Source organism: Euleptes europaea, chromosome 3 (assembly GCF_029931775.1).
Source record: "Euleptes europaea isolate rEulEur1 chromosome 3, rEulEur1.hap1, whole genome shotgun sequence".
Taxonomy (NCBI): domain Eukaryota; kingdom Metazoa; phylum Chordata; class Lepidosauria; order Squamata; family Sphaerodactylidae; genus Euleptes; species Euleptes europaea.
This window is the reverse complement of record NC_079314.1, coordinates 111,665,805-111,678,476: the sequence shown is the minus strand read 5'-3', so window position 1 is coordinate 111,678,476 and position 12,672 is coordinate 111,665,805. Positions and strand designations below refer to the sequence as shown.

Sequence of the window (12,672 nt, the reverse complement as noted above, 5' to 3'; positions counted from 1 at the left end):
AAAAACTCTTGCAGCTACAAGCAGGGTTTTGACACCAGTTGCCCCAAAGCAGTGGAATGACTTGTCTAAAAAGATCCGCACCTTGTTGTGTTTAATGTTATGCCTACTAATGGATAGTAGATTAGTCCAGAGGGCATCTCAGAGTAATCCCCACTGGGGTGATCTTCCATTTCCAGTGGAAAGGGTGCTGGAGACAGCAAGAATATCAGAAGAGCTCTGTTGGATCAGACCAGTGGTCCATCTACTCGAGCATCCTGTCTCTCACAAGTTGCCTACCAGTTCCTCTGGAGCAAAGTGTGGCCCTTTCACATTGTTCACAGTCCTGCCTGCACTGATTGGGTTTGAAGGTATCTAAGAGTTGTTTTCTGATGCCACCTCCAGGTGAGAGGAAGTGTGCATATGTCTACCTATGTCATGAACAAGGTGGCACGTTTAATGGGAGAAATTCTTGCCCAGAGCCACTTATATCTGGAGTCAGCCCTGCGGTATGATCATGAGGTGAGTGTCCGGTGACTTGGGTCCAGAAGGAGAAGGAGAAGGAGGTTGGCTTTTATATGCCGATTTTCTCTACCACTTAAGGAAAAATCAAAGCAGCTTACAATCACCTCCCCTTCCCCTCTCCACAACAGACACCTTGTGAGGTAGTGGGGCTGAGAGCGTTTGGAGAGAACTGTGACTAGTCCAAGGTCACCCAGCTGGCTTCATGTGAAAGTGTGGGAAACCAACCCAGTTCATCCAATTAGCATCTGATTCCGCTGCTCATGTGGAGGAGCGGGGAAATCAAACCTGGTTCTCCAGATCAGAGTCCACCGCTCCAAGCCACTGCTCTTAACCACTACACCACGCTGAACCCAATAGTGGGTGCAGATTGTCCATACAAACCAGTATTCAACTGACCGGAAGACTTTCTTCCAAAGCTAAGAGCTATCACCCCAATGCAAAAACCAATTAGCCATGTTAAATAATGTAATGATCGGAATTCGCTGGACCTTCAGCCCGGTGCAGCATGAGCTTTTCTTCTTGACAGGTATCTCCTTGTAGGCGTCTTCCTCCAAAGGCTGGGTAAAAGGCCTCACTTCCATAGCTGATTCACTTGCATTATCCAGTTCTACCTTCATCGTCATGATTTCTTCTCTTGGATGGATTCCCTGTTCCCAACAAAGAAAACTCTTACATTATCTGTATATAGGAAGTTGCTCACTGCCACACACACACTTGCTTTATTTCAGTGGTAAATCTCCCCTCCCCAAACCTCCTCAAGATCCACCTCCAAAATCTCCAGGTATTTCCCAACCCGGAGCTGGCAACCCTTCTCCCAACCCCACTTTTTATTTATGCACTGAGACCCCTAATGTCTGCTTCTCCTGCTGGCAGTGGCAGGTAGTAGTTCTGAGAACATTACATTTGAGTCCTGGACTTCAACCTTCTGCCCAGTTTCCTAATTTTGTCCTCCACGACTGCATGACTACCTTTCCCTATGATATTAGTGCCAATGTGCACCATCCCCCATCTAATCGAATTAATACCCTAGTAACTGGCATGAGTCATAGAATCATAGAGTTGGATGGGACCACCAGGGTCATCAAGTCCTACCTCCCCACACACCTCCCCCACACCTAGTGACCAGAAGATGGCCAAGATGCCCTCCCTCTCATCATCTGCCTAAGGTCACAGAATCAGCATTGCTGACAGATGGCCATCTAACGTCTTCTTAAAAACCTCCAGGGAAGGAGCGCTTACCACCTCCCAAGGAAGCCTGTTCCACTGAGGAACCGCTCTAACTGTTAGAAATTTTTTCCTAATGTCTACATGGAAACTCTTTTGATTTAATTTCAACCCGTTGGTTCTGGTCCGACCTTCTTGGGCAACAGAAAAAAACTCGGCACCATCCTCAATATGACAGCCCCTCAAGTACTTGAACATGGTTATCATATCCCCTCTCAGTCTTCTCCTTTTCAGGCTAAACATACCCAACTCCTTCAACCTTTCCTCATAGGACTTGGTCTCCAGACCCCTCACCATCTTTGTTGCCCTCCTCTGGACACGTTCCAGCTTGTCTACATCTGTCTAGTCGGTTTAGTCCCCTTTTAATAGGGTTGCCAGGTCCCTCTTCACCACCAGCGGGAGGTTTTTGGGGTGGAGCCTGAGGAGGGGGGATTGGGGAGGGGAGGGACTTCAATGCCGTAGAGTCCAATTGCCAAAGCAGCCATTTTCTCCAGGTGATCTGATCTCTATCGGCTTGAGATCAGTTGTAATAGCAGGAGATCTCCAGCTAGTACCTGGAGGTTGGCAACCCTACCTTTTAAAGCTGCTAAACTAGTGGCAATTACTACATCTACTGTCAGTGACTTCCATAGTTTAATTCAGGGGTGTTGAACTCAATTGTTACAAGGGCCGGATATGCCATAAATGCCACTTGGCCGGGCTGGACCATGCCTTGCCAGCCCAGATTTTTTTTTGTGGGGGGCCTGCCTTGGCTGGCTCGCGGGCTGGATAAGAGCTCTCAAGGGGCCGGATTCAGCCCACAGGCCTTATGTTTGACACCCCTGGTTTAATTACTCTTGAAGGAATATTATATTTTATTCATCCTGAATCTACTAAAAATTAGAAACATTATTCTTTACTGAGAGCAGGTGATTATTTTTAAATGTACTGATATGCAGTGTCAGGGAGAGAAGGCAGCCTGGTATCGCTCAATCTGTAGGGTTGCCAGGTCCCTTTGCTTCACCGGCGGGAGCTTTGTGGGGTGGTGGTGACTGGGGCCGCGTGGTTTTCATAGAGTTTCGCCAGAGGTCGCTAGAGCATCTGCGTCACTTCCGGGGAAACGTGGAAGTGATGTCGGCACAGCGCACAGGTCACGCGCGCACACTTTGGATTGGAGGGCTTTTGCCCGCCACCACCGGGCAATTGATAAGCCTACTGATCTCGTCATATCTCAGAAGCTAAGCAGGGTCAGCCCTGGTTAGTACTTGGATGGGAGACCCCCCAAGGAATGGAAGAAAAAAGGAGGGGAATAAAACCCAACCTAAAAACAAAAGCTGGGTACCCAAGGTTGGGTGAAAGGAAAATATATATAAGTCTGTGTATAAATACTGAAAGTATAATTTATTAGAAGCGCTATATAAAAGTTAAAATTATTTAAAAGCATTAAAATAGCACAATGATTTCCTGAGGTTGATAACTATAACCACATACCAAACGTGTTTTGGCCTATGGGGCCGTCATCAGTGGTTAATTAAAACCCTTTGTAAACCTGCACACATTTACAGAAATACATTAATGAATACAAATACAAATACTAACAGTTCAGACCCAACCAGGCATGTGTATATGTTGTAAATTCTATTCTCAATTACTCAAACATCTGGTATAATAGGTTCTTGTTGTAATACTGGTTAGTGTAAGTCTCAAATACTATGTGTGCAGGTATCAATCTAGTAAAGCAGGGTAAACCCTGGTTAGTATTTGGATGGGAGACCCCCTTGGAATACCAGGGTTGCTATGCAGAGGAAGGCACTGGCAAATCACCTCTGTTAGTCTCTTTCTCTTGCCTTGAAGACCCCATTTGGCATTGCCAGAACTTGGCTGCAACTTGACAGCACTTTAAACACACACATATAGTGTCACCTGGGGAAGACATAGATTTCTGCCAGATCCTTCACTGACCCCAGCAAGGGACTCCTGGCCTATTATTTGGTAACTCAAAAGTGAAGGCCTGCATAGCCATTATTGATCTCCTCTCCACCCATCTAATCTGCTAGAACCCAAAGTTCACGAAAATGAGCTCACCCTTTCATGTACAAATATAGCCTCTGCTAATTGTGGCCAATAAAGGGAGGATTCAGAGATAAAGCCCTGTGTGTGTGTGTGTTAAGTGCCAGCAAGTAACTTCCAACTTGTGGCAGCAGTATGTATTAATGACCCCCAAAATATCCTTTCATGGAATCATAGAGTTGGAAGAGGCCACCAGGGTCATCTAGTCCAACCCCCTGCACAATGCAGGAAATTCACAACTACCTCCTGCCCCCAGTGACCCCTACTCCATGCTCAGAAGATGGCCAAGATGCCCTCCCTCTCATGACCTGCCTAAGGTCACATAAGAAAAAGAAGAGTTGGTTTTTATATGCCTACTTTCTCTACCACTTAAGAGAGACTCAAACCGGCTTACAATCACCTTCCCTTCCCCTCCCCACAACAGATACCCTGTGAGGTGGGTGGGGCTGAGAGAGTGTGACTGGCCCAAGGTCACCCAGCTGGCTTCACGTGTAGGAGTGGGGAAACAAATCCAGTTCACCAGATTAGTCTCCTCCCCCATTCATGTGGAGGAGTGGGGACTCAAACCCGTTTCTCCAGATCAGAAACCACCACTCCTAACCACCACTCTTAACCACTACAGCATGCTGGCAGATGGCCACCGGTAGCAGCCTTGCTCAGGTTTTGCAGACTGAGGGACATGGTGTCCTTAATTGACTCCGTCTGTCTCAGGTTGGGTCTTCCTCTTTTCCTGCTGCCTTCAACTAGCATTATTGTTCTTTCCAACCCATAAGGATACCAAAACGAGAACTGAATTGCAGGACATGGAGAAGTAGTTTGAATCAGGGGTCAGCCATGGGGTATAATGCCATCGAGTCCACCTTCCAAAGCAGCCATTTTCTCCAGGTGAACTGATCTCTGTCGCCTTGTGATCAGCTGTAATCCCAGGAGGTTTCCAGCCACCGCCTGGAGGCTGGCAACCCTATGCCATAACCAGATGGCCCTGTAGGGTTGCCAGCTTCCAGGTGGTATTAAAAAAACAAGGCTCAAGATCTCCTGCTATTACAACTGATCTCCAGCTGATAGAGATCAGTTCTCGTGGAGAAAATGGTCGCTTTGGCGATTGGACTCTCTGGCATTGAAGTCCCTCCCCTCCCCAAACCCCACCCTCCTCAGACTCCACCCCCTAAATCTCCATGTATTTCCCAACCCAGAGCTGGCAGCCCTATGGATCTGTCATATCTGATTAGGCCTGGACTTTGGGGCTCATCTAACTCAGTGCCATCTACTCTCCAATGGCTTAGGCAGAGAACGGTCTTTCCTGCAAAACAATAACTGGAGATGCTAGGAATTGAACCTTCCACCTTCTGCATGCAAAGCTGGTGCTCTGCCACTGAGCCACAGCCCCCTTTACCCATTGGAATCATCTCCTTTGCTCTGTTTTAAGAAACAAAGCACCATTATTAAAGGCAACACATGGGATGCCAGCCTTCAAATGGGTATATCAAAGCTAATCACAGTGCAATCAGGAAAAGCTGAAATAAAAATTGTCAACCCTCGGCTCTATGGCAAAACATATATTCAATGGAGAGACAAATGAGAACAAAGATGGTGAAACAATATCTACAAGTGAAAGAACTTCAGGCATCAAAATGGGAACAATAAACGATACACATATACCCAAACTATGTGCCAAATCTATGTCAAAAATTCCCTATGAGTCCGTGAGACTTTCCGTGATATGATACAACAACCCTTGTAAGAGCCGGTCTGTAGAAAGGAAGGAAAGGAAAGGAAGATCTTCGTGTTGGGTCTGTGTCAATGACCGGACTCCACAACAACACAAGCAAAGTCGCCAGGGAAGTTTCAAATTCGGACCAAGCGGGCACAACCAACGGAAACGTCTTCCTGGTAATAGACGCTTTCACCAATATTGGCTTCTTCAGCCTTCATTTCTTTTGCTGCATAAACCGTCTGTAAAAAAGCTCTCAGCCTAATGGATTTTGTACATAGCTTGGGTACATGTGTATCGCTTAATGCTCCCGTTCTGATGTCTGAGGTTCTTTCACTTGTAGATATTGTTGTGTTTGTTCTCATTTGTCTCTCCATTGAATATATGTTTTGCAATAGAGCCGAGTGTGATCATTTTCATTTCAGCCTCCAGATGGGACCTGGGGATCCCCAGAATTACAGCTCATCTCCAGACTACAGCGATTAGTTCCCCTGGAGAAAATGGTTGCTTTGGTGGGTGGACTGTACCGCATTGTACCTCACTGAGGTCCCAGCCCTCCCCAGGCTCCATCCCCAAATCTCCAGGAGTTTCCCAACCTGGATCTGGCCACTCTACCCCCATCCCCTGCTGGTGATCAGGTGGGACCTGGCAACCCTACCAGGAGTTTCCCCAAGTTGGACCTGGCAACCCTACCTCCCTACCAGTGGCCAGGGAGGATCTGGCAACCTTAGCAACACATCATGGTCTTTAATTGCCATTCAGTATGCCCCTTGCTAACCAAATCCCCGTCTTTTATGCCCACTAGGAACAAAAGGCAGCCTACCAGGGTTATGAGTCCAGCTGAACAGCGCCTAAGGGCATCCTTCAACGGGATGTCGAGCACAGCATTTCCCCCCGAAACAAGGTGCTTCTGAGACAATTATTAACTTTCCTAGCTTCCTAAATAAACACCAGTTTCCCTGTAGGAAAGCAGGACAGCTTGCATAATCCTGGACCCCTCCCACCCCTCCCCATAGCTGCAAACCCCGGGCCTTCTTTTTGACACTGTTGAAGTTATCGAGGTAGAAAACGTTCCTCAAGTAGCAACCCTGCTTTCTGAGCCCCCTGGGGACTGTTTGGAGACAGAAACGTTCATTGTTTCCGATGGTGTGTTCTCCACTTCACCCTAGACCACAAACAGAAAATGTATCCAGTCCAATCACTAAAAACAGAACAAAAAAAGAACACCACCATCACAATGCCTCTCTTATATTTAGGGCGAAAACGCATGGTCGCTTGAGCCTCCTTTATTCCCTGTTTCAGCCAGGATCGAACGCATGCGTTTCGCCGAACGTGCGTTCAATCCTGGCTGAATCCTGGCTGAAACAGGGAATAAAGGAGGCTCAAGCGACCATGCGTTTTCACCCTTAGTCTTGCAGTCCTTAAACCATTTACTTCAAACTAACCCCCCCCCCCCATTGCCTTTGGAAAGACTGCTGATTTGCATGGACGCTTGGAGGCTTGTTTTTTAAACTGGAGTTGAATATTCTACACTAGCACCTCCGCTGTATATTTTACTGATTTCTATGCATGGGTGGTTTTTTTTTTAGTTTTGTTTGGGAATGTGATGGGGCGTGGAGCTTCTAGAGACAGGAGAGAGAGTTAAACCTTCGAGGGAGAAGGAGGAATCAGTCACAGAGTCCTACAGGTGGAAAGGCCCCGACAGGCCATCTAATTCAGCATCATCACCCTGCTCCATGCAGAAAATCCCAGCAAATGGCTACATGGCTGCTATGAGAGCCAGGGTGGTATAGTGGTTAAGTGCGGCTGCAGACTCTAATCTGGAGAACTGGGTTTGATTCCCTGCTCCTCCACATGAGTGGTGAGCCACGTTGGTTTCCCCACTCCTCCACATGAAACCAGCTGGGTGACCTTGGGCTAGTCACAGTTCTCTCTGAACTCTCTCAGCCCCACCTACCTCACAAGGTGCCTGATGTGGGGGGGGGGAAGGCAATTGTAAGATGCTTTGAGACTCCTTATGGTAGAGAAAAGCAGGGTATAAAAAAACAACCTTCTATTTTAGGACCCCTAGTGAGTAAGGTTGCCAACCTCCAGGTACTAGCTGGAGATCTGCTATTACAATAGATCTCCAGCTGATAGAGATCAGTTTACCTGGAGAAAATGTCCGCTTTGGCAATTGGAGTCTATGGCATTGAAGTCTCTCCCCTCCCCAAACCCCGCCATCCTCAGGCTCAGCCCCAAAAATCACCAGGTATTTCCCAACCAGGAGCTGGCAACCTTACGAGTGAGAGAGAAACCTCTTCCCCCAAAGTAACTGGACCTATTGTAATGTCCAGTTAACATACACTGTAAGAGTGTTCTTACCAGTAGGTACGGATGCCAACCTCTAGGTGGGGCCTGGAGACCTCTCAAAACGACAACTGATCTCCAGAGTACAGAGATCAGTTTCCCTGGAGAAACTGGATGTTTTTGAGAGTGGCGGTGACAGCATTATACCCCGTTGAGGCCCCTCTCCTCAATAAATTCTACCCTTCCCAGGCTCTACACCCAAATATCCAGGAATTCCCAGCCTGGAGCTGGCACAGGTCTCCTAATGTGCAACTAAAATCTACTCTCCTGTAACCCAAGTCCATTAGCTTTGCTGTTAGGAGTAGCAGAAAACATACCTTTTCGGTCTTCCAACTAGGGTTGTCAACCTCCAAGTGGTGGCTGGAGATCTTCTGGGATTACAATAGCTCTCCAGGCAGTAGAGATCAGTTCACCTGGAGAAAATGGGTGCTACAACTGAGGAGGTCCTGTCTCTAGTAGTCACCCAATTCCCCTCCAGAGCTGATGGCTCACACAGGAAGCCCTCAGAAACTCTCCTCAGCCACTGGGCAGGCATGTCCACAAGTAGAAAGCAATTATTGTATCAGTGGGAACAGACAGGTAAGAAGAAAAGTAATTTGTAGGGACATTTTCCCCATCTTGGCTTCAAACAGAACCAGAATAGGTAATTTGCTCTCTTTAATTTGCTCTCGTTTGAAAGGGTTGTCACTTATGGGAGGGCAGGATGGAAGCTGTTCCTGGTGGCAGCAGAGGATAGAGACCACCAGGATCATCTAGTCCAACCCCCTGCACAATGCAGGAAATTCACAACTACCGCCCCCAGTGACCCCTACTCCATGCTCAGAAGATGGCCAAGATGCCCTCCCTCTCATGATCTGCCTATGGTCACATAAGAAGAAGAAGAAGAGTTGGTTTTTATATGCCTACTTTCTCTACCACTTAAGGGAGACTCAAACCAGCTTACAATCACCTTCCCCTCTCCACAACAGACACCCTGTGAGGTGGGTGGGGCTGAGAGAGCTGTGACTAGCCCAAGGTCACCCAGCTGGGTTCATGTGTAGGAGGGGGGAAACAAATCCAGTTCACCAGATTAGCCTCCGCTGCTCATGTGGAGGAGTGGGAAATCAAACCCAGTTCTCCAGGTCAAGAGTCCACCGCTCCAGACCACCGCTCTTAACCACTACACCACACTGGCTCATGTACTTTAATGGGTTTGAATAACAGGCAGTGAGGTACCAGCTGGATATTAGGTTTTTTTTTCCCTGTTTTTTTATTTAATTTTAATTTTTTTACAGAAAGAGTAGTTCAGCAGTGGAATCGGCTGCCTGGAGAGGTGGTGAGCTCCCCCTCACTGGCAGTCTTTAAGCAGAGGCTGGACAAGCACTTGTTAGGGATGCTCTAGGCCAGTGATGGCGAACCTTTTAGAGACCGAATGCCCAAACTGCAACCCAAAACCCTCTTATTCATCGTAAAGTGCCAGCACGGCAATTTAACCTGAATACTGAGGTTTTAGTTTAGAAAAAACAACTCATATGTTAACATCTTATGCTCACAAGCATAAAATGATCCAAACAAAGTAAGGAAAGCAATCCCAAGTGCTTTCATTGATTTAAAATTATTTGGCAGAAAATTCCACACTTTAAGGATTTCATTTTCAGAACTAACTGTACTATCCTTTGTCATCCATAAAATTAAATCATGGCAATGACTGACAAACACCATTTTCCCCATCTGCATTCTCAAAACTCTGCAGGGGGGCTTATTGTTGAGTTGTGCATCTGAGTGGCAAGTCCAAGGCAAAACCTCCCATTCACAAATGGACAACAATCCCCCCCCCAATGCAGTTTTGAGAATCTGGATGTGGGAAATGTGCATCTGAGTGGCAAGTCCAAGGCAAAACCTCTCTTTCACAAATAGACCACAAACCCCCCCCCCCATGCAGTTTTGAGAATCTGGATGGGGTAAATGTGCATCTCAGTGGCAAGTCCAAGGCAAAACCTCTCTTTCACAAATAGACAACTAACCCCCCCCCATGCAGTTTTGAGAATCTGGATGGGGTAAATGTGCATCTCAGTGGCAAGTCCAAGCGAAAGAGCCGCCCGCCGCAAGCCTCCCGCAAGCCTCCCGCCGCCCCGCTCCACCTCAGCAGCAGCGCTGCAGCCCCACCCAGGCGCCACTCTGGACCCGCCGCCGCCACCGGCCGCTCATGCTCGGCCCCTAGGGCTGCCCTGCCGGCCGCCCCGCTACGCCCACCGAGTCGCCCCCGCCCCTCGACAAAGTTGGCTGCGGCGTGGCGGAAACGTGCGCTGAGGCCATGAGGAGGGGCGGAGGAGGGGGACGGGGAGCCAAGGGGGTGGAGGAGGGGGCGGGGGCGACTCGGTGGGCGTAGCGGTGCGGCCGGCAGGGCAGCCCTTGGGGCCGAGCATGAGCGGGCGGCGGCGGGTCTGGAGCGGCACCTGGGTGGGGCGGCGGCGCTGCTGCTGATGCTAAGGCGGAGCAGGGCAACGGAGGCAGATGGCGTCGAGGCCGCAAGGAGGGGGCGGGGGACGGGCGGGGGGGGGCCGGCGGCTCCACGCGTGCCCATAGAAAGGGCTCGGCGTGCCGCTTGTGGCACGCGTGCCATAGGTTTGCCAACACGGCTCTAGGCTGATCATGCATTAAGCAGGGGGTTGGACCAGATGGCCTGTATGGCCCCTTCTAACTCCATGCTTCTATGATTTAGATAGGATTGGTTTCTTTCTTTCTCCACTAGGGACAAAGGTGGGATATTCATTACGAAAAAGAAATTAAAAAGAAATATTCAAACTGAATAGTAAATCATGTTTACTGCACTGTAGTGGTTGGAATCCTGCCGCCAGAGGGTGGCGGTACAACCTGGCTGAGAGCTGTCACTCCACTCCGGCTAGCAGCAACAATGATCTAGCAAGCTCACAGCATTAGGCCCAGTGTTCCCTGGCCAGTCTGCAAGAGATGTCTGAGACAAGCAGCTTTGCTTCCAGGCCAGAATACTAATCCCTAAACAAAGAAAAGGCTAATAGGCTGCAAATTTAACCTATGTTTGGCAAACTCAAGGGGAATGGAAACAAGGAGGTCGGAAACAAAAGCAGTAAGAACTAAATCAGGAAAGGTTTGATAGTGGAGAGGCAGCTAGTGCCAGAGAAACATTCCAAATATCCTAGCTGCCATTAAGAATAAAATTACCTCTCCTTTCTAATGCAGTGTCTACAAATTGGCATGTCAGACAAGGCAGGAGAGGGTTTCTTCCTACCCTATTGTGCAGAAAAGAAGGGTGAATACCTTCCTAAAATACCCTAAGGATTTTTTTTTTTAACCAAGCACAGACATTCAAGAGGTTGGTCAGGAATTAGCGTTTTTTTCCCCCTTCTAAGAATTCTATTTTTAAAAACTTTGGGGAGGGGAGAGATCTTTCCCAACATGGTGTTGCTGGGGTATTCTTTTTCATATGTCTGGAAGGGGAGGAGTGCCTTCTGTCTGAATGAAAGAAACACCCCCTTCCTCAGCATTTTCACTCTGTGTTTTCTCCGCTGTCACCAACAAAACTGAGATTATTATTTTTAAAAAATGTCAAGGCAACATTATGATGTTGTAACTATATGTGTGTGTGTGCCATGAAATCACAGCTGACTCATGGTGACCCAAGGTTTTAAAGGCAAGAGATGTTCAGAGGTGGTTTTCCATTGCCTTCCTCTGCATAGCAATCCTGTTATTTCTTGGAGGTCTCCCATCCAAATACTGACTACAGCTGACCCAGTTTAGCTTCTGAGATCTGACAAGATCGGGCTAGCCTGGGATATGCACTACAAAATTGTAACTATTTTAGGACAACCCAAGGGATAAGTGGTTTTGAACTCTCAATTAGCATTTGAAAAGTTTCTGAAGTGCTCTCTCCCCTTCTCCCAAGCAGTTGGAGCCCAATTAGTCTTTTCAATGGGGCACCCAGTACCTTCCAGCAATTAGCATTACCAAAGGATTCAAGGATTCTGGAGCAACACTATGCTCCATAATAAAGGGGAAAAATGGGGCATAGATGTATGAGGGGTATGGGACAGAGAGAGATTCACGTTTGCGTCCTCTTTCAGATTCTAAAGCCCCAGCTACATTTTCACCAACCTCCCTTAATGTAAGTGAGGAGGTGGAATCAAATGGCAAAGTGACAACCAGAGAATTCTTTGGTTTGTGTAAAGCTAGATTTATTTCTATTTCGAGCCTGCTGGTACCTTGAGTGGTTAGGAGAGAGAACAACTAGCCATCCATTGCAATAACATTTCCCTCTCGTGGGCAAGCCTGAGAACAGACAATGAAGCATACCATCTGTGCACCAGGCTTGAGCAAGGACATATTGGGAGGTATTTGTGACGGGAACGGCTCATCTTTTGAAATTCACAAAGGCCTGATCATCAGTATCTTCCAGTGGCCATGTCAAAGTTGAGAAAAACCATCTGCTGGATTCTTTCTAGGCTGATATCACTCACTGCGTATCACCCTGGAGTATCACATTTTTGAACACTGCCCTGCACGTAAAAACACCACCACCCCTCCCTATCTATGGAATGAGCTCCTGCCAGGAAAAGGATTCTAACCAACCTATGTTCCTGACATTCTAGTCATAACTATCTCCTTAAAAAACCCTCAAAGCTAACACAGGGGCATGTGTTAAATAAATACAGATATTGTTAGAAATCTGTTGGGTGCAGGCTTGCCTTCATAAGTTGATGTAGGAACAGTGTCAGCAGGGGAACTAAAATCTTCTCTCACTAGGGTTGCCAACCTCCAGGTGGTGGCTGGAGATCTCCTGCTATTACAACTGATCTCCAGGCGGCAGAGATCAGTTCACCTGG

The 12,672-nt window shown here is 47.8% G+C and overlaps 1 protein-coding gene across 1 annotated transcript in view; it reads right to left on the bottom strand.

Moving 5' to 3' along the window:
• LOC130475826 (solute carrier organic anion transporter family member 1B3-like) overlaps positions 1-1,124 on the bottom strand; it is a 32,078-nt gene extending 30,954 nt beyond the window's left edge. Inside the window, exon 1 of the mRNA XM_056847695.1 lies at positions 990-1,124. Within this exon, the coding sequence (XP_056703673.1) occupies positions 990-1,124 (135 nt within the window). The remainder of the gene's footprint in view (positions 1-989) is intronic.
• Positions 1,125-12,672: the final 11,548 nt, after the last annotated feature.